This window comes from Chroicocephalus ridibundus, chromosome 3 (assembly GCF_963924245.1).
Source record: "Chroicocephalus ridibundus chromosome 3, bChrRid1.1, whole genome shotgun sequence".
NCBI classification, from domain to species: Eukaryota; Metazoa; Chordata; class Aves; order Charadriiformes; family Laridae; genus Chroicocephalus; species Chroicocephalus ridibundus.
In genome coordinates this window covers 89,263,444-89,290,822 of record NC_086286.1, presented here as the reverse complement: position 1 = coordinate 89,290,822, position 27,379 = coordinate 89,263,444, and the positions used below count along the sequence as shown (strand labels likewise).

The 27,379-nt window shown below is 45.9% G+C and overlaps 1 protein-coding gene across 6 annotated transcripts in view; it reads left to right on the top strand.

Moving 5' to 3' along the window:
* The window catches only part of LOC134513396 (uncharacterized), an 88,338-nt gene that overhangs the window by 28,339 nt on the left and 32,620 nt on the right, over positions 1–27,379 (top strand). For 3 of the 6 annotated variants that reach the window (XM_063330012.1, XM_063330016.1, XM_063330013.1), the window contains 2 exons: positions 1,826–1,939; positions 3,033–3,499. The exons of 1 other annotated variant lie outside the window; for it this stretch is intronic. In XM_063330012.1, the coding sequence (XP_063186082.1) occupies positions 1,826–1,939; positions 3,033–3,316 (398 nt within the window). In that variant the 3' untranslated portion in view covers positions 3,317–3,499. Of the gene's footprint in view, positions 1–1,825; positions 1,940–3,032; positions 3,500–27,379 lie in introns of those variants that run through there. 2 more of the 6 variants (XR_010070413.1, XM_063330014.1) reach the window with 1 other exon arrangement.

The following is a 27,379-nucleotide window of genomic DNA, read 5'->3' as shown; positions in this document are numbered from 1 at the left end:
GGTTTTGGCTTCCACAGTTACTCCCTGGTGGCCCCAAAGGGAACGCCTGTGGCAAGTGTGCGGCAGCATCCTGTTCCTCATGCTTGTGCTTTCTCATTGTACATCATGATGTGCCGCATGTCGGACGCCAGCCCATTGGCTCTGCATGGGACTTGTGTGCATATCGCTGGCTGAGAGCCCCAGGGCTATTTTTCTTTCTCCAGGACAAGGTGGATCTCCAGATCTCCAGAAAGGGGAATCCCATTCAAGAGAGCTGCTTGCTGCCAGGGACTTGTGAAGTGCAAGGGAAGTGATGTATTGTCTGTTGGGGATAGAAGGAAGGAGGATAGTTACAGCACTGTCATTTTTGATAGCACAGGGCAGTATGTCACTTAAAGTATGTTTTTAGTCCTCAAGAAGATGATGTTTCAGTCTTTTATGTATTTTATGTATTTACCCCTCTGTGAGGTAGAGAAGTGCAATTACCCACTTCTCATGGGGTGAGGTCGTAGAGCACATAAAATGTGAGAAACTGAGCTCTAGGTTAATGGCATAAACATGGGTCTGACCATCCCCCTTCAGTACTGGACTCCTTGGGAAGAGAGAAGGAGGTGGGCACCCTTTCTCAGGTGCAGTCAATCCCACCAAGCCAATGGCAGCTGCACATGTTTCTTTCCATCTCTGATGTGTTTTCTCAGGATATATTCAGTGGACTCCTGAGGAACAAGGATCCTGGCCACATTACGTCAGTCTGTGGCAGGCAGTTGTGTTGTGGGTCCTGTATGGGGATCAGATCCTCTGCAAGGTGCTCTGTGAGCACCACAAGTGCTTCTGCGAGCCCACCACAAGTGCCTCTCCTTACTCACAGGGTTGCCAAGTCCCTGCATTGCTTACCAGATGTGTGTCAAGTCCGGTCTGGAAGAACCAGCTCTAGGTGGGAATAGACTTCGAGGGCCAGCTGCACACAACAATACTGATTGATGCCTTTTTCCCCCCCAGGTACAGCCCTGTCCAAGATGGACCAGACACAGACCACCAGCAATACAGACTGTCTATTCATTATATCGATATTTTTTTTTTCAAAAGCTATTAATTTGGGATATATTTCAACTAGTGACCTCGACTGGAAAAGTACCAGAACCCATGCTGTGTATCTTGGGGGTACCCTGTCTCAATAATAAGTACCTTCATTTCAGAGTATTGTCTGTTTATTTTGGAAGGTTTACCTCCCCTCCCTGAAAAAACAGAGATGAATTGGGATAAATACAGGCAGGAAATGGTTTCCCCAGCAACACTAAGAATACATAAGAACAACCTCATCATTCACTTTTATTCCTTAGATACACTTTTAAAAGAAGTTTGAGCTACATTAAAAGACATCTCCTGTTCACAGCACAGCACCCAAGTCAACAGAATTATTCAGCCCTGATTTCACTTTCAGTGAGACGGGAACTAAGTCCCTTTAAAAAACAGGGACATAAGGCCTTAGATTCCAGGGAATGAAAGCTGAGTCAAAAGAGGAGTTCATTCAGATTCAACACTGGTCAAAAAATAGGCGCTTTATGCAACATTCAGCTTTGCTGAAGTGTAACTTACACTAACGAACTTCCAGCATGTCCTATTCAGAGAGCCTTAGGTTTTGGTGAAGCCTGGGTTGGATTGTCTGTAAGCAAAATCTAATCCAGTTGTGTGACAGTGCCGGAAAGGAAATCAGAAAAACAGTTTCTGAGAGGTTATTAGGGGAGACATCAGAGCTTGGTGCCCTGTAATTTCTACTCCTGTCACGTTGCACTAACACATCCCCTCCTCCCTCCCTCCCTCCCGATCTGCTTGCCATTCCTGCCAGCCTCCCCACACGCTGTAAGGTGGAGGAGAGGTGCAACTTGGATGAATTCACCTTCTATCTGGAACAGCGTGTCCAGATTCAGAAGCCAGGGGAGACCTCACCGGGCACGTCCAGGTTGGTCTACAGTCTGTAGGTAGGAGGGGTTGTTCCTGAGGGGAAGCCATTTGGGAAGCAGGATTTCAGGCTTAGCCCTGCCAGATTTCTACCTCCAGAACAAGCAAGATCTGCCCTTTCTCCTCTTTAAAGGGGGATCAGTTTGGCCAGCTAAGGTCACGGCATCCCAAAGACCCTGTGTTCAACCTGCTTCCTTGTCTCACGTCCTGTCTGGGATCACTGCTTCCCAGACAAGATCCTCCATCCTGTATGTAAGATCTACTCTCCTAGTTCTGATCTGCCTAAACAGCATTAGATTTGTGTTCAATGACTGCTGGGGATCAATCTATAAGCACAGATACAAATCATTATGCAAAAGCTGTGTTTCTCCTGAACATGTTATTGATATTGTGGAAGGAGAACCCATTGCTGATGACATCTGCAGATGATAACAGAGAATGTTTAAGGTCAGGTCATAGGGGGGTTGGCTGTTCAGCTGGTGCAAATGAACAACATGTGCTTCAACACACTTCTAATGTGAAATCACAGATCTGGGAACATTAGGAAGTCTCCAGGGCCTCCCTCTATCTGGCTTATTGGAAAGAAGGCTGAGAAGAGGGTTGGTCACTAGATGAGGACAGATATTTGATGGCAGAATGCTCTTTGTTCTAGCAGATGAACAGAAAAAACAGTGGGTAGAAGCTGAAGTAAGGAAACTCAGATAAAAGTAAGATGCGTTTTCTTATTGTGAGCGTAATAGTCATTGGATTTCAATGTCTTCAACAAAGGTTGAAGTAGTTTGTCCCTCACAGGAAACTTACCATTCATGGCATTTTACTTAAAGGTGGACCTTTGATCACTTCCAGGACGTCCACTGAGCCAGGTTATGTAGGAGATCATAAAAGACAGTTACAGTGGTACCTTGCCGATGTGAGACTCTAGCACATGAGGAACACAGCAGCTGGAGAGGGCAGTCTGATATCATGGCCAAGCTAGTAGGTTTAGCCTCTTGGAAGGACTGGTGGGAAGAAAAGGGAATATATGGTGCTTCCACATCCTGGAAGGGCTTTGATATTAGCAGGAGAGTGCTGATACATGTTTTCTTTTTCCTCAGGCCTGTTTGAAGTGAAGACCCTCAAGAAGGAGAATGTCTTGCTTTGTCAGTCCCACTGGCATAGCTCTGGTTTGTTTGGTCTCGACATCAACCTAACTCCATGCTCAGTGCCTTATTGCTGCCTTGTATCAGAGGAACGGGTTGATGGTCCCTTCTGGGGTGGAGTAATAGCATCTTTCTCTGAAGTCACTCCATGTGGTCCAGTTGATGATGTGCAGAGAGCACACCATGGCAGCTGGTGCTGGAGGAACTTGGAAGAGGATGGTGGTTACTGGGGAGGTTAGGGATTTGCAAAGATCCCCAAAATTTGTGTCTGGTTCCCACTGATGTTGTGCCACTCTGGACTATGTCATAATAGGAAATGATGCTGTAGCCAAAGACAGCCCTAGAAACTGATGTCGTCACTTCCTCATCTTCAGGGGTCTGATTAAACTCAGAAATGGTTTCTAAAGCTGGTTCTGCATTTTCTATCTACAGTATTACTAACCTCAAATTAAAAACAAAACAAAACAAAACAAAATGCCGCAATGCTGTAATGATGAAATATGACTGAGGTGTGGATGGTTTTGTTCTGTAAATGAGCATGCATTATTCGTTTCGAGATGAAAATTCAACAACCATATCCAATAATATAATTTCTGCTCTGTGGGCTGAGATTCTCCCATGCACAGTACTCAGTCTTGGTGGTGGGCTTTCCTTATCACCCCACTCTTCTTCTCACATAAAAGCCATTTCTCAAAGATCCTTTGTTCAAGAAGGTCTCAGTCCTGGGAGGCCCAATGAAGCAGGTTATGGAGACCATATTGGATAACCACAGCACTCTCTTTCTGTTTTTAAGCTGCATAAGAAGATTTCCTGAGCACGAGAAGCGGGGCAGCTAAGAGAGGTAGCCTAGCATCATGGCCAAACACCTAGACCCATCTTCTGGGAAGGAACGATGGGAAGAAATGACAAGGACTCCCTAGTGGAGGACTTTGTAGGGCTTGTGTGCCACAAAGGGCTCCTCAATGCAGCGTGCGAGCCAGGCAGCAGGCCAGGAGCAAGAGACAGCAGAAGTGATGGGGCATGGCCCAAACTTGCATGATCCACGGTGACAAAATGCGTGGGGCTCCTCTTTTGGGAATGAGATCCCTAAGGGCCTGGCTGTGTCCCCGCCTGCCCCAGGTGTGTGGAAGGAGGAGGTGGTGTAGACGCTTTCCTGGGCTAAGATAGAGCAGGGTTTGGCTGGAGGATCGCTAGTGCCTCCGCGCCTGCCCTAGCTCTGCTCCTGCCCTGGATTAGCTCCATGGCAAAACCCTCCCTGATTTCAGCAAGTGTTGCCTGAGCCCCTCTCTCCATGCTGCTGTGCTTCCCTGCCACGTCTAGCAATTAAGCAAAAGCCCCAGACATCCCCTTGCTCATACGATGCTTTAATTATAAAGTAGTTTGCTTCTGATTGGCAATTACTCTGCCTGGGAATGGGCCTCGCAAGCGGGTGGGCCTTTGAGACCTGGCTGTCGCTTTCATCTGCCTCGTCCCCTTCTCTATCTGGCTGCCGAAGCATAAGGTCTCGCAGGCTTTTCCGTGAAATAATAGCACTAAAAAAATTAAGAAGTGGATGGGGTTGGCTTTCACTGAGCCTGTAGATTTGGTTTGTTTCTTTGTTTTGTCCCTTTCCCTCTTAGTTGTTATTAGGAAACGTCTGATTCATTACTGCTGCTGGGCTAATCCCATCACACTGTGGCACTCGGTTTCTCCTGCCAGACGTGCTGTAAGCAGAGAAATGAGATAGTGGTGGCACACAGACAACCTGCCGCTGACCTTTTTCTCCTAAAGGCACTGGGACTACCCTGGGAAAAGCACTTCTTGGAAGCACATTGTTTATCCCAGGCGCTGGGGCCTACATGTGGTCTGAAGGGCTGCGATGGGGGTCTCCGCCATGGGAAACAGTGGGGCAGGGACTGGGTGCGGGCAGCAGACTGGATCTTCTCTCTCTGAAACCCCGAGGCTAAAGACCAGGGACAGAAATGCAAATGTGCAGAAATGTGGCAGTCTCTTCTGTATCCTGACATGGACTGCGCAGCTTTGGAAGGTGCCCTGGGGTCAGGGGTGGGTGCGGGAGCCTGGGCACCGTCTGTGGTCCTCCTCCTGGCCTGGGGAAAGCTGCTGCCCACTCCTGCCCTCGGCTGCCCCCCAGTCCTGCGCTCTCCCATCCTGTGACATCCTGGCTGGTGGTGGCACAAGCCAGTCACAGCTCAAAAATGCCGTGATGGATGGAAGTGCGGTAGTGCAGGGTTGGCCTCATGTGGTCAAAAGCCACATGCCACCAGCAGGAGTCACCCACTGCCACAGCGGTCTCGTCATAAGCTTTCTATTGACCAGTGGCATCTGAGTTGTGCAGCGTGCTCTCCCATGCCAGCTGACCCTTCAGACTCCATCCTAGCCCCTTCCCGCATCAGGAAGCATGTAGAGGCAGAAGTAATTTCCTTTTCCAACTAGAAACTCCACAGGATTAGATCTTAATACCATGCACTTTGGTTTTCCTTAGTACAGTCACACCGGTCATAGGTAGTTGTTCAATAGTAAATATTGGCAAAGAGCAAATATTTAGTGGCACAAAGATTAGGAACTGAGCACGTTTTGGATTAAACTCTCCCTTTCTTCAGTAGCCTGTGGGTTTTTTTGAGCTATTTAAATTCAGCCACTAGAGAGCAAACTTCTTCTTTTTATCAAATAGCAGTTTATATATTTCTTTGAAAAAGAATTGTACAGTTCTTCAGGCTAAAAACCATAAAAATTGAAAACAGAGTTTTTAGTATACAGAAGGGAAAAGAAGCTTGCTTGGTTGCTCTCTTTGTCTTTCTTTCTTTCTCTTTCTTTCCTTCTTTCTCTCCTTTCTTCCTTTCTCTCTTTCTCTCTTCACTAGCTGTGTTTTAGGAAGGGAGAAGAATAGACGAGTGTGTTTTGTTGTAGTGAAGGCCTCTGCTAATGACTGCCGAAGCTCTCTTCCTTCGTGTCAATCACCAGAGGTAACTGTCCGTCGTGACATTTGGCAGGCTGTGTGAGGAGCATCTCAAAAGGAGGCCTTGGCATAGCAAGGGTTAGAGAGGAGGAGATCTCCCGACCAGCAGGATTATACCCGTTAATACTGGAGACTGCCTCTTTCTGGAGTAGTGCCGCAGCAGCTGGGCTCCTTAGACCACGTGGTTTAAATGCCCTAGAGATTTTAACGCAAACAGGTTGGAGAATTCAAACCTTTCCAGAGAGGAGCCTCCAGCCATAGGCTCTTCTTTGCCCCTTGGTCTCTCAAAATTTGGAGGTGCCCCCGCTCTGAGGAATCCCTTGCAACTGTGCTGGGGGAGTGGGACTGGGGGTGGCGTGGGTGAAGGACTCTCTTGATGTGGTGGGATTGGGAAGAAGAGCCCTTCTTGCCGGTTCTTTCGGTGAGCAAATGTATGTGCAGATAGGAATCTGAAAGCAATGGCATTTTAATCGAAGGGCAATGGCATTTTACTAACTTACTTCATTGCTTCAGGAAAAAGTCCATACAAGTTGCTTCTGGGCTACAAAGACTGTGGGTCCAGGCTCCGCAGAGTCCTGTAATTGCTGGCCTACAAATATATGTCCTTGACAAGGTAATGGCTCATGTCAAGGCTGCCTGCAAGTTTCCTTTAAGCCAATTCTAATAACAACAAACCCTGCAGAGGTTCTGAGGTGCACAAAGAGGCTTCCTAACATGATACTGGTGGCAGAGACAGCTCAGAGCTGGTGGGGACAGCCTGGGAGATCCATGGTTTAACAGGAGGCAAATCCCAGGTATGGGCTGGGACTGTGCTGCGTGTCTCGGGCTTGCCAGCCCAGGTAGCAGCAGCAGCAGCAGCAGGGAACTGACCTTCCTGGAAACCACCTCCAAATGGCCCAAAGCACAAGTGGAGCAAATGTTGGTTCAGTCGAGATCTGGAAACCCTCCCCACCACCTGATCGAAAGCAGCTCTTCCTGGGAAAATGAAAGGGGATTTTGTGAAATACTTAGTGTTGTCAGCGTTGTGTACACAGTGGGTTATCTCTCTGCCTTTCTTTTTGAACTGGCCAAGGGACCAGCTGTAGATACACGCGTGTTGCCTAATGTTCAATGAGGTGGTCCTTTACAGGAACTCGCAGGCATGATATTAGGGCCCATGGCCTGACATGGACCTTTACAGAAGGGCACTCCGATGGGCTCTGGGTGGCATGTGATTTGACTGCTAAGAGGACAAGTCCTACTGTTTAATGTCCCATTGACACTATGAGTTGCCCCACGGGCCAATGTGGCCCAGATTTAATCAGTTTAATCTGTTGTTCCAATCTGGGAGCTAGTGTTTTCGAGTGAAGCTGCTTTATTATCTTTGTGCTGCATTAGGCACGATGAAGTGGCTATGAAATGAATTAGTTGTACCCCTACAGCATGCTGTGACAGACTCTGCAAGCCAGATGTTTTGCCAGCAAAAAGGGACCTTAGGATTTTGCAGTCAGTCAGAGCAGCTATGAAAGTCACGGTTGGCAAATCTCACCAGGTCCATCTGTTGCTATGTAAGTTTTTATATTTTGCTGTGAGGCCGCTGATCTTGAGACCAAATACAGCTTGGGCAAGTGCTGTACGAGTGCAGGCAGCAGGTAATAAAATCCTTTCTCTTCTGTTTTGGGAATATCAAAGAGGTTGAGGAGATGACGAGTCAGTTTAGAGAATGGGGTCCCACCATCCCCCTTTTTGATGCAATATAGCTACAGATGTGACCTCAAAGAGCCATGCCTTTAGGGACTTGGATGTGAATGACTTCACTGTAAGGTCACAGAGATCGCAGAGATACAAACCCTGAGAAGTGAGGACATAAACAGGGTTGGAGCATCCCACGCCACCAGACATCCAGAAGACCACAAAGGGTTGGATATTGACCTGGCTGAGCAGCAGTCAGAGCGGGTGTGACATCTCCTCTGACCCTCCACTAATGCCTGCTTTGGTCTCCTCTCAAAATAACTGATAACCCTTTGTGAAATGTGGCTTTGGGCAAGCTCACTTCACCAGAGAAGCTCCCAGCTGGTGCATGCTTAGATAAAAAACAACCACTGGACAAAATAAACAGCTCCCGGGGCTCGTTGGCAGCAGCTGCATAGCTCATGTCTTTGCTCTGTGCCTGACAGCACAGTCTGGTGTCAGCATAAATTCAGCCCTGGGCATGTTCAAACCTCTCGTACACTCTTACCTGCCCAGCTAGCTTTTAAAACTGTGTTAGGAGCAAAAGCTGATTATCAGCTTACGTAGTGCTGTCTCTCCTCTTTGGCTGTAAACACCATCCACAAGCAGGAGCAAAACGAGCACCTCAAACTTTGTCTGGAAGAGGCTTCTGGATAGGGTCTGCTCAGTGTTCAAGTAATCATCACCTACTTCATTAGGGTACATTTAAACGTGCTTTGTGCAACTTCCATATAGGGCCAGGGACTGTTGCCTCTTCCTTTTTTGAAAAACAGAATTATAGTCTTGATGATTTTTATTTTGTGTCTGAAAACCAAAAAATTTTCTGCAATGCCTCTGAAATTAGATCCCATGAACTCTGAATGGGACAGCTCTTGCACATTTTCCCCAGACAACTTTTCTAAACCCCCTCATAAGATATTGTTTCCAGAAATGCTCTCTGCTTTTGAGTATCTGCTGGTATTTTCCGTATCCCCTTTGGGACAGGCTTCATTGCTGTTACCACGCTGTAGTTGCTGAGGTCCCCACCTGCAGCGTGTGTTGGTGCTGACCCACCCTGGCACCCACGTTTGGTGCCTCCCACGTGTGAGAATCTGTGTGCGGGGATGGGAAGGAGATGCTTGGCTGGCACCTTGGGGGAAGGACCACGCTGCTCAGCTGTGTCGGGGAGTCCATCTTCCTGTGGACTCTCTGGGTGACTTTAAACTATGGCTTCCCTACTCAAGGCCCACAGCTAAAGCACTTCCCTGTGTTTCTCTTGTCTTTTTTGGCTTGGAAATTCATTGTATGGAAAATTCCATATGGAAAAAATTAAGGGAATTTCTTCCTAAGTCCTATAGAAAATATTCTGCCAACCGCTGGGTTGTACCCAGGGACCAGGATTTCATTCTTGGCTTCTGTTCACTCTAAAGAACTTTTTTTACCTTCCTTCTTTTCACCCAAGAAATGTATCGATTTTCTTAACTTTTCTCGCTGTCTCTCTGCCTAAAATTAGACAGCCGCTTTCCTTATCACTAACCAGCTCTGTGGTGGTATACTTTTCCGTTTCTTACCTTTTTTTTTTTTCCCTTCCTCTCTGTGAGTTCTTTCTGGAAAATTTGGCTTGCAGTGAATATTTACTAATGCTAGAAAGGAAGACAGGACAAAATACAAACTGGACTCCATCTTTCCTTCTTTACTCTGAATGTTACAGGAATGCTCAGTTATTTGCCCTTCAGCCAAACCTGTAAATCTCTTCCAAGGCCTTACCTGTTGTTTCTTAGCCCTGAATGAAAATTAGCATCTCTGGGTTGGAGATGAAAAGCAACATCTCGCTGCCTTCTGACGTGCCCAGGTCAGCCTGGGGTCTGCAGCAGGGTGCTCTTCCTGGTGACATTTAGCGTCCTTCCCGGCTTCAGAGGGGTAAGGCTGGTTGTACCCGACCCTGGGCCTTGTTTAGCAATTCCCCTGTGCTGTTTTAGGCTTAAGCTGGCAATTAACGCCGTTCTCCTTTCAGTGCATCAGCACGCTTGTCATGCAGAGAACATCACTGGCTTGGAGTGGTCCCAGCCCCAGCCCCGGGGGAGCACAGGGGGAGAAGGAAAGGGACGCTGAGGGTGGGGGGAGAAAGGGCCAATCACCTCCGGCATTTATGAAACTTACGCCCTATAAAATACTGCAATTATATTGTTTTCTGAATCCAGTGGGAACCGTTGTTTTTCAAGCAATAAATATCCTCCTGCAGCGCTGGCAGCCATAATATGGCAGCTCTGACAACCTGAAAGTGAAACTCATTCCAGTAATATGAAACTGATGCCGGTGACTTTCCATTAACCAAGCTGAGAGAAACAACAAAAAAAAAAAGGTAAATAAATTGCACGTTTTAACTTCTTTCCCTTTTCCCTTTTAATAGCCCTTTTCTAAGGGATAAAGCCCAAGACCTTCACTAGCAATGTTTTTGTTAACATTTTGATTACAGAACCTTGAAAGATGTAGAAGGAACCACTAATGACTGATAGACCCAATACAAATAATTTTTGTTAAGATTGATGTTCAATTTTTTTATGGTTCAGGCATTTCAAGGCAAGATTGTATAGGCAATCATTCATTCTTTGCACACCGACAATATTTCCTTTTCCCATCTTTCAGCTGTTTTGGTCCGGGATATATGGGATATTCTATTGATGTTCCTGTAGCAGAAATTAAAATCAATAACAAATACATAATAATGAAAAACAACATGCCTAGAACGACAGGATTAAACTGAGGTCCTAATGCAGCAAAACCTTACCCAACGCTCAGCAGAGCAGCCCTAGACTAGGGTAGGTGCTTCTTGGCACAAATGGGAATGAATGTCCAGAGCATTTCACTGTAAGCTACTGTACCTAAGCCACATGCGCTACTGCACTGTTACAATTAAGACATTTGGTATGGAAACATGTTTACGGATTGATCTGTCATTGGTTGAATGGCAAGATCTGTAAGCTAGGTTTTCACATTTATGGAGAAGTGTCCTCACACAAAATATCCCTAGTTTGGTGCAACCTTGGACTTTCAGGTGAACCAGTAGGGTCTGTGTGTACAGAAGAAGCCAATTCACATATGTTAGATCAGATGATAAAAATGCAATACAAATATAACTGGCTCCCTAAGGCAACTGCATTGACATGTAGCATTCCTTGGGAAAACCCTTACGACAGTGCAGGTGATGTGGAGAGAGTTATGATGGAGAGATGTACAGGGCCTCTCTCCTCTTCCATAAATGCTTTCGTCCCCTGTTTATTAAATCACCTGGTTAATATATTAAAGACTTTTAATTCTTCTGGCTTGACACATAGTTGTCATTATGTGCCAGTAAAAGACAGTGTGATGGAAATAAGCCACCTGTGAAGGGCGGGGATGTAACTGGTGTGCCCCAGTGCCTTGTGTTGCAAACCCAGGTGGATCCCACAAACCAGATCCCAGTCTGGGCAAGGCTACCCCACCAAAGGCAAGGGTAGACCTAAAGGAATATAACATCATATTTTCTAGTTAAAAGGGATGTATTTTGCTCTCAAACCATTTTTCTCTAGCCTTGAACACCAACCGAATGCTATTGTTACCTGGGCATTTGTGAAATATATCCATAGTTCTCACGCTAAATCCTAGTCGACAATCTGTGTGGTGAAGTAGTTGATCCCAAATTAAACCTTTGGTTTTTGTTCCTCTGTGTCCTACAATTTAGAAGCCACAATTGACTTCGAGATGTTCTTAAATGAGAATAAAGTTTGCAGCAAAACCTTCCCTGTTGCAAGAACCTTGCATACATGGGTAATTATTAGCCCATTACCGGAGATGTTAGCATAGACATAATAAAAGATTTATTTTATTTTCCTGCCAGCCCATGTGTATGCCTTAATTGCATATCGAAGATACTCTTAGAATCCTCTCTTTCATGTAAATATACTTATTGGCTAGTAAATATTAATGCTGCTCTCTGGCTCCAGCTGTGAGAAGATTTTATTTTTGTGTTAGAGGTTTTGATTAGCCTCCAAAAGGTTTCACAGCGTCTACTCTATTTATCTGAAACATACAGAACTGCTGCAAGCTAGGGTTGCTACAAAGAAAATCATGCACTTTCTCTCATTGTTTTTAATTTAGTCAGTGCAAGTGTAATTATTTCTGCCTGTTTAATGCTTCGGAGTCACCATCTATGAAATTCCAGAGGCAGGGAAGAAGCTGCCTGGTACCTTTTAGTTCCAGTTTTCAGCAGACAGTGCTGAAGTAAAAGAAACATATGTCACATCTTCCCATTATTCTCCTTAATTGTCACGGCAATTTACCCACAAGCTGACATGATAGCCATGGAGGGAAATGGAGCAAAACCTTTTGCATAACTCTGGGCTTCAGGAAATTGCAGAGGCAGATGGAAGGGGGAGCTCAGTGTCTGCTGGGCTATGCTGCGGGGGCTGTCCCCCATGAGATCAGCTGATGAGGTCGGTGGCCTGTCTTGACCTCCCTTCATCCAGCTGAAGGAACGAAATCCTCCTCAGCTGTCCCTGCCGTATCCCTTACAGCAGGGTATGTTGCGGCTGCGGACTTACCCGAGCTGCTGGTGCCAAGTGCCTCCCCGGCCGCTGGACTCGTGTCTGTGGGACTGGTGTCCACCTTACGTTAGGACCTTGGTGCTGTGCCCATGCTCTCAACAGCCACATCCTGTGGCTCCCAGTTTTTGCAATGAGAAGGTTGTCCTGAATTTCCATGTCATGAAGAGTGGGAAAACTTGTGTTGCACCCTTCCTGGCTCCGGAGGCACTTTCTGGGGGAATAAGCAGCCATGGTGTGATGACCATCTCCATTCCCTCACCCAAGTCACCACAGCCAAAATACTGTGCTGGTGTGAGCTATGGTCACATGGGCAATGAAGGTGGTAACGGGTCTGGAGAGCAAGTCTTATGAGGAGCTGCTGAGGGAGCTGGGGTTGTTTAGCCTGGAGAAAAGGAGGCTGAGGGGAGACCTTATAGCTCTCTACAAACACCTGAAAGGAGGTTGTCGAGAGGTGGGCGTTGGTCTCTCCTCCCAAGTAACAGGTGATAGGACAAGAGGTGATGGCCTCAAGTTGCTCCAGAGGAGGTTTAGATTGGATATTAGGAAAAAATTTTGCACAGAAAGGATTATTAAGCATTGGAACAGGCTGCCCAGGGAAGTGGTTGAGTCACCATCCCTGGAGGCATTTAAAAGACAGGTAGACATAGTGCTTAGAGATATAGTTTAGATTAGTGACAGTTTTTGTCAGTGTTAGGTTGATGGTTGGACCAGATGACCTGAAAGGTCCCTTCCAACCTAGGCAATTCTATGATTCTGTGGTCTGTGCTTCTTTATTGTGAGCTCCAGTCTGTTATTCTTCACAGGCCACCCCAGAGGAAAGGGTTTTGCAAAGAGATGTCTTTGAGCTGAGGCAATGGCTTGATGAGGCAAGTCCAGTTAACCTTGTAGTGATGATGTGCCTTTTGCCCTGTGATTTGACTTTAAAACCTGAATTAAATATACCCAGCAGGGCTTAACTTACCCAGCAGAGCTGGTAAGCCTGGCACTCTCCTCTGTTGATGCAACATCTGGGGCCATCAGCAGCATTTTCTCCGCGGGGAGCTCAACCCAGGTCAGCTGAGGTGCACGCTTAACCTCCGGCTTCTGCTGAGACTGTCAGCCAGGGCTCGTGTCCGTGAGAAACTCAGACCATCACGCCCTGGCAGATAGGCCACTTGGAGCAAACAGCTCTCATTTACTCGTGACTAGGTCTGGATTTGAGCCAGTTGTCTGATGCTGAATTGCCAGCCCCCAGTGTCTGGTAGTCCCCTTTAACCTGTTGGATGTTAATCTTCACCCCATAGGCTTTTTTGGGGGGACTTTTCAAAACTCATTGGCTAAGCTTTGTTAGTAAGTCAGTTCTCATGTGGAGGTCACCAGCATCTCTAACCTCCACGGTTGCTTTACATAAACCCGAAATATAAAACCACAGTAGCTTTGCATGTTGAAGAGAAATTACCATGTTTTCAGCTGATGTTTTAAGTGGCTCCTAATAAAATTATTAGGCGACTGGAAAAACTTCAATAAGATTTTTAAATACAGTCCAGGTTTACAGTAATAAACTCATCTTTTAACAACCCTCGTTTATAACAATTCCAACAGCAAGAACTAATTTTCCCTTTGGTAATGAGGCCTATTAGAAGAATTGTTCACACAGAGCTGACCTGGATTCAACAGTCAAACGCTTTTTTTGCTGTTTTCAAGGCACACTGTGTTTAGCATGTAAACGCACAGCTTTTCCTCTTGTACTTGCCTCTACTTGTCTCTTTAAGGATTGTTTGAAGGTTGCTAAATGGAAAGAACAGCAGTAAAATACAGTGATGTTCTATGCAAATAGCAGGTTTCTTCATTATTCTGACGCAGCTAATTGCTGAACCCTGCTACAACGTGTACTTTCACAACGGGAACATTTATCTGGTTCCCACTGGGGTTTGTTATGGTGAGAAAACACCACTTCAGCTTTTAATATGGGCAAAGGATACAATTATTTTGATATGTTGACAGCATTTATCATTCCACATGCCTGTTGGGTGTAGGTTGCAGAGCTAGAAGTTTTTGTCTCCTGAAAGCCGTGGTGAAACTCTGATTGCTTCCCATGGAGTAAGGAGGGCGAGCAGTTCCCGAAGAGATTCCTGCACCAGAAATGGTGGTGTCCCCTCCTCGCTGGGCCACACACATGGCCAGGGGAGCAGATCAGCACGGGCTTTCTGCCTGCAACCTGCTCATGGCTCTTGAGTAAGGCCAACCTGGCTGGGGGCTGCAGGACCAGATTGATGCTACTGGTCCAGGGTTGCATCTCCCTGACTCCAGGCAGCTCTGCGCAAGTGTCCTTCTCCAAGCGCCCAGCATCTTGCAGGGATGAGCTCGGCATGTACCTACTTTCTGCTGAATGGGACATCTCAGCCAGGAGAAGCTAGGTTTGGTCCTATTGCCCTCTTGTGGCTGGCCAAAAGAGGCTACAACACTCACCGGCTGACATTTGCAGAAGTGGTACTTGCCCATTCAAGCTAACATACATTTCCTATAACTTAAAAGCACCATGCTGGTCCCCTAGGTACAGCTGCGTAAGGTAAGGTGGAGCACCAGCCGGGAGACAGTGACATTTTTGAAAGGGAGACAGGGGTGCCATCACTGTTGTAGCAGGAAACCAGGCACAAGGACATCTCTGGCCAAGCCTTCCTCCCCTCTTTCTCCCTCACCCTCATGGTTGCCTCCTGCATATTTTTCAGCCACATGGAAATGGGAAAAATGGTTTTGCAACATGCCCCAGGGCCCTCACATCTAAATGTGAGCATTAAAAGTGCCCTGGTAGCCCTGAAAGGACACCCTTTCCTTACTGTCTGACCTGGAGCCCATGCATTAACAATAAGACATATAGGGGTGGCACTTCTGTCCCTGACATGATGTGCACAAGTTGAGAGGATTATCGTTGAAAGGTTTCACCAAAAAGCTAAGGTTTGAATCAAAAGAAAGAGAACTGGGAGGAAAGGGAGCAGGAAAAAAATGACCGCTGTAACCCTCACAAAGCCTTAACACCTTTCCATGCACGCATGTGGATGTCCTGGGTTCAACCGCAGCTGAACTGCTTTCTCTCTGCTGCTTCTTCTGTCAGGCCAGCAGCATATGAGGCAGCCTGCACACCTCTCTGGTCCTTCTGCTGGTGCTTACACCTACAAAGAGCTTGAAAAGTTACTCAGAGATTCCTAAAAGGACCAGCAATAAAAATCAAAGTAGGCTTGCATGCAAGTTAAATCTTCTGATAAGGAGAGGTAATGTTATTTGGTTTTGGCTAATCAGGGCAATAAAAGACAAGATTTTAATGAAACTCTACCTGGTGTATATTGGCCTTGACACAGTATTTTTACTCAGCATAGTCTGCACTTAATGGAAAGTCTTGGCAAACAGTCAGAGCCAGGACTGTAATGTTTGTAAAATAGCTGTTGCTTTCAGCACGATTTCCCCCAGTGAAAGTCGTGCAAGAATAAAAAAGGAAGATTCAGCAACAGTGTAATTGTGTCACATAAAGGCCAGCCCTGGGAAGCCATCTGAAGTTTTAATGTTTTAAAATGAATACTGAATTCAGTCATCTTTGATAAAGCATGCAGATCCTTCTGCTCCCAGGCACAGATGTGTGTGCACACCGACGGGCTGCCGAAGGAGAGCAGAACAAACACCATTTGCAATTCAAGTGCCTTTAGACCCCAGATGAGACTGTCTCGTAACTGCTTGCCTGCTATCCTGTAGCCTTGATTAAGGATGAAAATTATCCCCTCCAGTCCCGACTTTTGCCAGTGACTCCCGAAGACCTGACTAATGCAAACGACAGCCCTCCTCAAGGCAGCGGAGGCACAGATTGACATCGCACCAGTGAAATGACACCAAATCTGGTTGGATTGGAAAGGGGCTGCTGGAGTGGGCCATCGCATACTCCCGGTCTCACTTGCTAAAATAAGGCATTCAGATCTTGGGGGTTTGCTTCTAAAATCATCAGCACAGGGGGCCGAGAAAAACTTCCCTCTGGGACCAGCCGTGGCTGTGTTTGTCTGTATGTGAAACATGCGCTGCAGGGACAGACATGATGCATGGGAGTTGCTAGGCTGAGCTTTGTGTGCAGCAGATTCAGCATTTCCAGCCTTTTGGGCAGGTTTGCTTTTTTTCAGGAGAGACCTGGATCTTCAGAACTTGTGCCTGGGGTCTGCTCCAGGCTGGGGTCCCCTTGCAGACTCCGTGTTCTGCCGGCAGCACCCCATAACTGCCTAATACTTTTTGGGCTCTTGGTTCTCTTCTTTTCAACCAGACATTTCTTTTCAGGGGAAAGTTCTGTAATAGAGAACTTATAAAAGGAGAGAAGCCGTTGTCTGCCAGGCAGGCCAGGGCTTCCCCAGGCATTCCTGGAGCATCAGATGATGTGGGGGGTGGAACAACTGGTGTTTTCCACAGCAGTGTTAGTGCCTGTGTGTGATTTAGTAGCATCCTTTTGAATATGAGCTCTGTGTGACACACAGAGCATTTTATGAGGATTCATAGGCCACCACAGACCAAAAGATCACTGATGAGGAATCCAAAGCTGGCCATTAATGTTTTATATGAGCCAGCAGTGTGCCCAGGCAGCCAAGAAGGCCAACAGCATCCTGGCCTGTGTCAGGAATGGTGTGGTCATCAGGACCAGGGAAGTGATTGTCCCCCTGTACTCGGCACTTGGTGAGGCCCCACCTCGAGTGCTGTGTCCAGTTTTGGGCCCCTCGCTACAGGAAAGACATTGAGGTGCTGGACCAGTCCAGAGAAGGGCAACAAAGCTGGTGAGGGGTCTGGAGAACAAGTCTTATGAGGAGCAGCTGAGGGAATTGGGGTTGTTTATCATGGAGAAAAGGAGGCTGAGGGGAGACCTTATTGCTCTCTACAACTACCTGAAAGGGGGTTGTAGCGAGGTGGGGGTTGGTCTCTTCTCCCAAGTAACAGGCAATAGGACGAGAGGAAACGGCCTCAAGTTGTGCCAGGGGAGGTTTAGATTGGGTATTAGGAAAAATTTCTTCACCAAAAGGGTTGTCAAGCATTGGAACAGCTGCCCAGGGAAGTGGTGGAATTGCCATCCTTGGAGGTATTTAAAAGACAGGCAGACATGTTGCTGAGGGACATGGATTAATGATGGTTTCTGTCAGAGTTAGGTTGATGGTTGGACTCGATGACCTGAAAGGTCCCTTCCAACCTAGACAATTCTATGATTCTAATCTGTGTCTTCTTTGGATTTGTAAAGCCCCTAACACAATGGGGTCTTGTTCCAATCTGTGATACTTTTCCTTGTTCCTGACTGGTGCTTTTTCAATATTACCTCTAAATAACCCCTGAAAATGTAAATATATAAGAAAAAAGTGACCTTTCTTGTGGTCTCTGTCTCTACATGGAGCCTTTCAGCTGTGCCTGGTGTCCTCCTAGGATGGAGTTTGGTAGGAGTTCTCCTGCTGGCTTCACAAGAGACAGAAGGAGGCTTTTTGGTCAGCCCCCCAAAGTCCATCCTTTCCACACTGGACAGGAACTGAGGGGTCCCCATTTGATAAACAGGAGGACCTATCCTCCCTGGCAGACTCCACCAGGTGCTGGCTTTGCTGCTGGCTCTGTATGTACACAGGGAGGTGATAGAGGCGCTTGACGACCCCTAGCTCTTATGCCTTCTTCATGCTCCTGACGTGTTGGAAACAGCAAAGGCATCTCCCTCTCCCTCATCTCCAGATGTGTTTTTCACCGTCATCTTCTGAGGAACAGACTCGCGAGGTGTACAGGGGGGTGACCCCAGGCTTGCGTTTGGGTGAGTATGATGTCAGAGATGAATTTTGCAACCTCAATGACCCTGGTAGCCCAACCAACCTCCTGGTAGCCCGAGATGGTGCTAATCCACACCAAATGCTGTGTGCGAGGCACAGATACATTTTAGGGTGCACTTGGAGCTCTGAGCCAGCAAAGCTCTCCATGTTGCTCATGATGCATGCTCACGCTTCTCTTGGTCCTGCTGCAGAGCCAGCCTGTGCCCCATGGCTCCATCTCAAAGGCGGCAAGAAGTGTGCCTGAAAGGGGCACAGCCCTTCCTGGGGGGAGATCCCAGCGTGCTTTCCTTCTTCTACCTTGCGTGGCTGCTGCTGGGGGATCCCTGACATGGTCTGTGTTGGCAGCCCTCTGATTTTGTGTTGTAAGAGGGCTGGGGGTTTAAGAGGGAAGGTTAACCTAAGCTATACACTTACTTTGGCTGGGTCGCTTTAGAATGTTAATGTGAATATTAAGGTCAGAATATTAATATTGTCAGCTGTGCAAGTGTGCTGCTTGTAATTCATGATGAATACACTGAAACGCAGTGCCGTTTCAGTGCCACGGCAGAGCCATTTTCTACTGCAAATATCCCATTTTCTGGCTGCATTACTTCCACATGGAGTGGGCAGCTTTCCTGACCAGGCACGTGCGCTGTCCTTCCCTGCCCATGAAGGGCACACAAGTGCTGAACATCCCTGAGTTTTTTGCATTTCGGAGCCCCGATGTACTTTCAAATCAAATAACAGCTCCTTTTTTTTTTTCTTTCCTTTTTTCTTTTCTTTAGAAGAAAAGAGTGTTTTGGTTAATGTGGGCATGAATAATACCTTTTTCACAGTCATATTTGCTTCTTCTGTTTAATTTCTCTGAGATGACTAATTGTTTTAAAAGCTGCATTCCCAGAGCAAAACAAACAAACAAACAAACAAGCAAACAGCCCCCCTGTGTTTCACTCCCCAAAGCTTAAACCAGACCAAATAAGGACAAAATATATTTTGCCCTCTGTAACTGTAAGTTTTCTCTTCCATCAGACTTTATGCTTGAAACAGATAAGGTTTTCTTTGCATAAGCAATTACGGAGCTATCTCTTTTTGGACAGATCTGAATTAACCATCATCCTAAGCCAAGATCAGAGACATAGGTAGGGAGGCTGAATGCAAGTTCAGCAAAGGAGGAATTTCAGTTCAAGGAGCTGTTTACGAATTCAGACCTTCTTTATTAAATTAGAAAGAAGAATTCTCTTGGGATCTAGCAGACTTCAGGGAAAAGCCGTTCAAGTCATTTTGTCTGTCTACAAGTTTCCTTTTCCTTTGGCATTACTATAAGGCAAAGCAGGCTAACAAAACCATTTTGTTTTATAAGGCTGTATAAGCTGTTCCATAGGTGTCTGCTTTGGTAGCAGGATGTGTATTCATTATTTATGATGCAAAGGGCTGTCTCCCTGAAGAATTTCTCTTTAGTCCATAAAACCTAGCATTCCCTTCCTTGTGGTGTTGGCCCAGCTTCCTAAATTTGTTTTCTTAATTCCGCTGTGTTTTCCAGACACCCTGGCTCAGACAGATGTTATTGCAACGTGATGGGCCTGAAGCAGGTACCGGCATCCTGGGGGGATGGCAGGTGATGGAGCAGGATGTGGTCCCAGGGTGGGCAGTGGAGCCACCTGCTATAACCCTCACATGGCAATAACCCACTGGCGTCGCGGTGGGAGTGTTGGTGCACGGACAGGAGGAGGTCCTGCTCAATGTTTTTTGGCTCTGGTGTGTTCCTGCCTGTGAAGTGACAGCAGGGCAACATGGAAAACCTGCATCAGTGCATCCAAGCTGGGTGAGGTTTACCCCACATAAAGTCACTTTTGCTACCTAAAGATGGTCTCTCCGGTTGTCAGTGGAGGGAGGGGGGTATCTATAGAGGAGGATCCAAACCACCAGCTCAGGCCCCTCACCTCTGTCACAACCATGTTGAAGAACCTCACTCTCGAGGGGCCAGAGACAGTGAGACACCCAATTTTTACACAGGTAGCCTTAGGGGAAATGAATCCTGCCATGGTGATGAAACTACTTTCATGTCAACCACACTGCTGTTTCAGAATAAAACCTTCAGATTTCTGCGACTTTTATGCACTAGGAAGCAACAGGATTAAGGGGTTTGTGGTCTAGTTAAATAATCCGTATCATTCTCTTTGTTTTATCCCATTTCCCTCTGGTTTGTTTTTTTTTTTTGCAACTCAGTGACAGCCATTTCCCAAGTGCTTTCCGTGAGGAAGTATACTGATGTTGAACCTCATCAGCCTGCTGCAAGCACATTGGTATTCATGCAGCGACTTCAGAGCCACACTCCTGAGGAGGGTGAGACTAAAACAAGCAGGCACTTCTCCCAGATTTGTTTCTGCAGCAGCCCATCTAGGGACTGGTTTTGGGTTCTGACATGTGAGACCAAATGCTGCTGCTTTACAGCTATATATGTCAAGCTAAAAAAAAAAGCAGAAGGCACCGTTGTGAAAAGCTTTGGTTTGTGCAGTTGGGTTGTACTCTCTCTTACTAGGGGGCACCTGACTGCCCCTTCTTTGTGCCCCCTGGGAGGATTTGGACTTTCACAAAAGAAAAAAGGATTTCACAAGGGTGCTGCAAGGTGATCTGCATCGTTGTTGGGGTGAATTAACTAATGTGAATGTTACTGAAAAATCACAGGCAGTAGGGTATCAGCTACTTTCTGAAACGGGCGATGTGACTTCTGTGCTCACGTACTGTGGACTTCAGTGCTTTCCCGTTGTTCTGTTAATTTTACAGAATCTGGTTACTCTTCTAGTTAACTGAAGCCTTTGGCCGTTTGGAGAGGAAATAGGGATCTCTTTCCCCATACTCTGAGTAGCTGGAGAATGACCAGAAGGAAAGATGGATGGAGACTGATGTGGGTTGTCAGCCTAAGGCAGCAGCTTCCTGCGTGTTTTACAATCTAAAAGAAAGGAGTGAGGGTCCTTTGCCAAAGCGTGGAGAAGGCATATGGTGAAAAAAAATGTCTCTAGGAAACAGTTCCAGGTCTAAGAGCACCATGTCCCTAGTCAGAAGCCATATGTCAGCTAGGTGCTCGGCTGGTTTTATGTTAGACATGAATCATCATAACTTCCCATAAACTAGTGTATAACTGCAATAGCGCAAAGCTCACGTCATACTTTGTGGGAGATTGTGGTAGGTTTAATTAATCATCCTGAATTGTCTGATGAGCAGAACTATGAGGATATTGTCAGTTGGTTTTTTTTTGGTATGTAGCATTAAATACAGAGAGTTAAAATATGTGAGAAGTAAAAATAATGGTCAAATCCAGGGCTGGGCAAAGCTACAAAAGCTCTTTAAGGTGGTGTAGGGAAGTTTATGCTTGCACAGGAAGCCTGCTGTGCCTGTCTTCTTCAAGACCTCCCTCTGTGCTGGGGACAGGAGTGGCTCTACACTTGGCTGATGCATGCTGTTAGCTGAGTTAATGTGGTTTCCTCTTTTTTGGGGGGGTTATTCTCCGATGGCATGCACAGTCTATAAGAACCCTTGCTTTTGATTTTCTTTATGAAGAATATGTCCAAAGCTGCAGCAGTACCAGAGGCAGGGAGGTTCACTTGTAGGTCATAGGATGGTCGTGAGAAAGCTGTGATAATCTCCTTGCAAACCAACCAGAACATCTTATTGCTTCAGTGTCCTGGCCCTGCAAATGTGAACTTTGGCTTTGCCTTTCCAAGACACCCACTTATACCCTGGCTAGGATTCAGGGGAATCCTGAAAATTTTGCTCTCTCCAAAGGGGAAGAGTCTCTTGGTTTCCACCAGGGAAGCAAGCAAGAAGACAAGAGTTCCTGGGGTTTCTCAGGCAGGAGCCATGGGGAGGGGCTGGTTCTGCTCTAGCCGTGGCAGAGAGAGCATACAAGGCAGCCAGAAAAACTCCCAGAACATCACAGCACACTGAAAATCAGGCTGTATGATGCCTGTCACTGGCACAGCCCTGTATGAAAGCAGAAGGAGACTGCTGCAGGTGCAGCAGCTGTTTCTCAAGGATATTCATCCGTTTCCAGTGTGCATGGGGATGCACTATCCCTGTATCTCTATAAAGTTGTTTGCAGATTGAAGAACTGTAAAAGGGCAGGTGATTTTTGATAAAAATGATGAACAAGTACAAGTCTAACGTGATAGACCGCATATCAGCCTGCAACAGATATTCAGCGTAGGCAAGCCTTAGGTCAAAGATAGTGAGTAGAGAAGCGCCGCAACTAACCAAGCACTAGTGATAACAGAAGCTGAAGTTTTCACATATGGAAATCTCCAGAAATATTAAATATGGAGCCTGAAAAAATCCATAGGAAATTCTACAGATTTATGGATATTATTATACTTGAACTTTAATTACACTGACATTTAGAATGAACAGAAATGGTACTTTAATTGCACTGTAGCCACACTTTCATTGCATACATTTAAATACATTAGAAAGTAGTTAGAGCTGTACTGTACTGTATGGGACCAGTTCAGGCAGTCAGACCCTAAAAATATGGAAATAAAGACCTCAGAGATGCACCTCAGTGGGGAAAACTGGCTCAGTTGTTCTTTTTCAGTATCACAGAGTAGCAAAAAGAAGTCTTCTCCCAGCTTTTTGAAATTTTCCAAGGGACGCCAGGGCACTGGATCCTGAAATCAGCTTGGATGAAACTGCTTGCAGGCTTTAGATAGATAGCCTTCTCTGCAATGCTGTCTTCAAAACAGACAGACCCTTGCGTAACGCTGCACTATCGTGGCCATCAGTATAGGAAGGGACTCACACCCTTGGGGTGTGAAGTATCTGAGACAGCCACCCTTGGAGCTAATGGGCTGAATGAGATAGGTGGCACTTCATATTCAGTGAGGATCTGACATTTCCTATCTGTGAGGGTATGGTAGAAACCAGGATCCTGCTGCGTTTTAGTTTTTTGGTCGAGAATGCTGCCATATGGGGTCTGACATTGCACATCTTCCCTGCAATCTTTCTTCCTGTTTGTGGAAAGTTGTTGGCAAGGAATTCAAAACAAGACTTCTGCTCTTTGATGAACCCTTAGAAGACATGTCCCGTTAGTGTTTTCTTTCTGCTGCTCCAGCCACAGAACAAATAAAGCCTGTGCTAAAGCTTCAGCCATATGATCGCCCTGAATCTTCATGGTTCAGTCTCTGAACATTCAGTTCTTCAGTTTTTACCTGGGCAGGTTTTTTTGGGCAAGTGACTCAGTCTCAGCGGTCTCTGATTTTAATGATTGTAGAACAGAGCTCTCAGCCTCAGCTCTGCAGCTATAAATCCATTCTCTTCCTTAATTCATAAGCGTTATTTGTGATCAGTTATGCTGGCAAGCTGGACTACATAAGACAACTTCCTTGTTCAAAACTTTCAGAAATGGAAACCACTGGTTTGTGCAGTTTCTGCACTACAGGGTAAGACTTTGAAAGCTTAAAATGGATTATTGCACACTCCTCTGGGGACCGCAGCATTTTGTTCCTTGTCCCACACATCCGTCTGGTGCCTTGAAAACACAAATCTGAATTCTGCCCTCGCATTTGACAGCAGCACAAACGTCTCCACTCCTTCCATTGAGTAAGCAATCATGCTGACACTGAAGATCTTAGGCGCTGATATGCATATATCATATGCTGTCTTGCAGGTGGAAAGGTATCTGAAAGAACTGCATCGCTGGCCTCTTAAAAAAATCAATTGTCAATTTAATTTTAACTTGGGAAATATTTATGTAGGAGACATTCTGACTCTTTAAAAGATCCCTTCCTTGGATGTTTTTTTCTGCTTCATGATTCATTGCTTACTTATACATGGATTGTTGCTATGCCCTGCTGCTGTTTCGCTTCAAGATCCCTTTTCAGTGGTTTAAGTCTGAGTGTCACAATTTCCAAAACACACTTCCTCATCCCACAGGTGTGACCTGCATTCTTCATTTCCAAAGATGCTTGTGATTTGCATTTTGGCATATTAAAATTCATGCTTCTCAGATGAATCCAGTTTACAAAATTATCTAGATCTCTTTATACAGTTGACTTATTATTTAGTGTGCCACTGTTTGTACCTCCTGTAAATGTTACTGGTCATGGCTTTAGGTTTTCTTCTGGATTAAAATACTAGCCACTATTCTGTGCTATTAAAAGGTGCTATAATGACGCCATAACTCTGTCCTCTGGTCCCACTGGTGACTTGGATGATGAACGAGAATATGTATGCTTGTGCAGCTGGTATGAACCTGTGAGGGACTGCTAACATGCTGAAAGAAAGGACTGGAAATTCAAATCAGTCTTCACAAATGAAAGGCGTGTTCTGCAAATAAAGAGGATCATTTTCAAGAGGGAAAAGTGCAAGGTGGCAACTTGGGTAGAAATATCTAATCTACAGAAATATCTAATGGCGAGTACTTGGTTTTCAGCAAATCTGCAGAAAAGACTGGAATTTTCAATGGGTTGCAGGTTCAACGTGAGTCAACTCTGTTTATATGAGGAAAAAAAAAGAGGTAAATGTTACAGTGGGGAATATAGACAGCTGTTTAGCCTGCGACATAAATGAAATATTCCTCCTGCTCTGGTCAGCACTGGAAGGGCCTCTGCTGCAACTCTACGTGCGGTTTTGTATGCTGCACTTCAAAGAAAATGTGAATCAGCTGGAGGGAATGCAGAGGAGAACAACACGGCTGACAGATCTCAAAAACACGGGCTCCACAGAAGGACTAAACTAACTGGGTCAGCAGGGTGTAAAGAATGAAGGACTGATAACAGCCTTCAAATTTGTTAAAAGTATCTTTTAAGAGAAAGAGAACAACCTCTGTGCTGTGTCCGTAGAACAAGTGGATGGTTTAAATTGCAGCTACTGGAGGTTTTTAAATACACGATAAACAAGCACTTGTGGGGCTGGTAAATTTATCGTTGACTCTTCCTTGGAACGAGGGTGATTTGGATGACCTCTCAAGTTCCTTCTGTTCCTCTTTTATGCAACTGTTGACATACAGCTTGATTGTTGATCTATTTTACTATATTTGCTATAAAACTGAATTTTGGAATCATAGAATCATATCATAGAATGGTTTAAGTTGGAAGGGACCTTAAAGATCATCTAGTTCCAACCCCACTGTCAGAGGCAGGGACACCTCCCACTAGACCAGTTTGCCCAAATCGCAGCCAAGCTTTGCTACATGCCTTTAGAAATTGCCATTGGATTCTGGCTTTACATTTACTATTGATTTTCAAATCCATCAGTACATTTAATGTGTGCTGCACTGACGGTTGGGTGAAAATTCATTTGGTTTTGATACCACTGTCTTGCGGCACTGCCAGCGCACTTTTTTTTTCTCATGCTCTAGCATTGACCCTAAATTTCTTCTGAGCAAGGTGCTAATGTATGCTTGTACCTCTAAACACTGTTAGTAAAACCAGTACTTCCTGAACTACTTTGTATTAGGAGTTTTTTTTGTTTGGTGTTTTTGAGGGTTTTTTCTGTTTGCCTTTTTTTTTTTTTTTAACTTGACTTAATTTGGTATATTTTCAGGGCAAACTCCCTGATAGGTGGATTACATGGGACAGAGGCCAAGTTCACTTCTCTTTGGCACCTGTGAGTGTGCTTCTTTCTCAAAGCAGCCATTGCATCTGACTTGCTCCTGCTACCTTATTCTGGGACTTACGAAATCCTGACTACAGATTTCCATTACTGGAGGCAGCCGGGCACAGGGAGATGGGGAAAGTGGGATACGCCAGCTGAAGAAAACACCCAGAGAGTTTCAGACCTGAGATGGCTTCTTGGGCTTTCTAGAGCAGCTGGTTCCCAAGGGACTTTTTTGCTCTGCAAATGCCTGTCTCAGGAAGCATTGACGCTGTATGACTTTGGCCCTGTGCCCAAGGCGCTGATGCCCACCAAACATGACCTGGAGTCCCTGTTCCTACGACACAGTTTGCCCCCACCCAAGCTGGAACGTGGCCTGGAGTTTGCTCCCGTACTGGCTGTTCTTGACCGGCCATTGCTGTTTGAAGCATCAGGTGGGATGGGACGGTCTTGGAGGCCCCTGGATCAGTTTCTTACTTATTTGCTCCCTTGCCAGGTTTGCCAGCTCCTCAGGAGTGAGTTGTTTCAGGCGTGCCTGTTAAATTGGCAGTGACTGACATTTATTGCTGGCACCCAGGGATTCCCTGTCATTCGAGAACTACCGGGACCTGTCTAAAAATCGTACTTTTCACACGCACCTTCCCATCCAATCCTTCCTTCAGCTGGTGTTGTCTAATGTGATCAAAGCCTTTACCCATCACATACTCCCTCTCCACTTTGTCACTGGTGGGGTCTGATGAATCGCCCTCGTTATTATTCTGAGCCTGCAGGTCACCCAGACACAACAGAGTGCCAGCACAATGGTGACAACTGAATTATAACAACTTCTCAGCTTCCTTTGCAGCACAGATACAATATTTATGGCACTATTAATGCACAGCGCTGTCAGGATTTTTAAAACGAGAGTAACTCACCTGTCCCTGTCATACATGCATGTCCTCCGTGTTTCAGAAGCGTCAGGAGAACCCTTATCAATTTTCCTCTTTTAATAGTCTTCTGCCATGAAGCCCAAGTCAAAAATGGCAGGCTCCTGCACAGGAAAGCCTGATGGATCTTTCTGTGGAGACAGCCAGGATAAAACTTTCAGCTGTGCTACTTAAGCAAGTGACATGGCCTTCAGGCCATGGGGATGTATAAGCACTTTTTTTGGCTTTATCTCCTGATTTTAAGCAGAATTTAAGCTCCTAACCATCTTAATGGATTTGTCCCATAACCTTACAGGGCACCGGATACTTGACAAATCCAATACGTGATGCAAAACTCACTCTGCTGAATCAAAGGGACCAAATGATGTTGAGAGGTTTATGCCAGGTTGGATGTCAGCTGTCTCCCCAGGGCCAGTCACGGAGCTGGCATCAACACTGCAATTGTGTGCTCTGGCTACATTAGCAGAAATATGACTGATTGCCCTTGACCGTGAGTGATCTGGAGCGTATTTATACTGCCAAGGGATGGGAAAACACCCACATTTGGCATGAATGAAGACAGCGCCTCAACTTTAAACTCCCAACACTTTTTAAATAGGACAAACTCGCGTGGTTACATCTACACTGCTGATATTGAAGTTAGGTGAGATGCACCTTTGCTTCTCCTTAGCCCCAGAGTCATCTAGCAAACACTGCTGATGATTGACGAGGTAATTTCTTAAACCTTAAACCTCCTTGCTGCTCTTCTCCTGGCATGTTGGTCCTGCAGCAGAGCCAGCAGAGC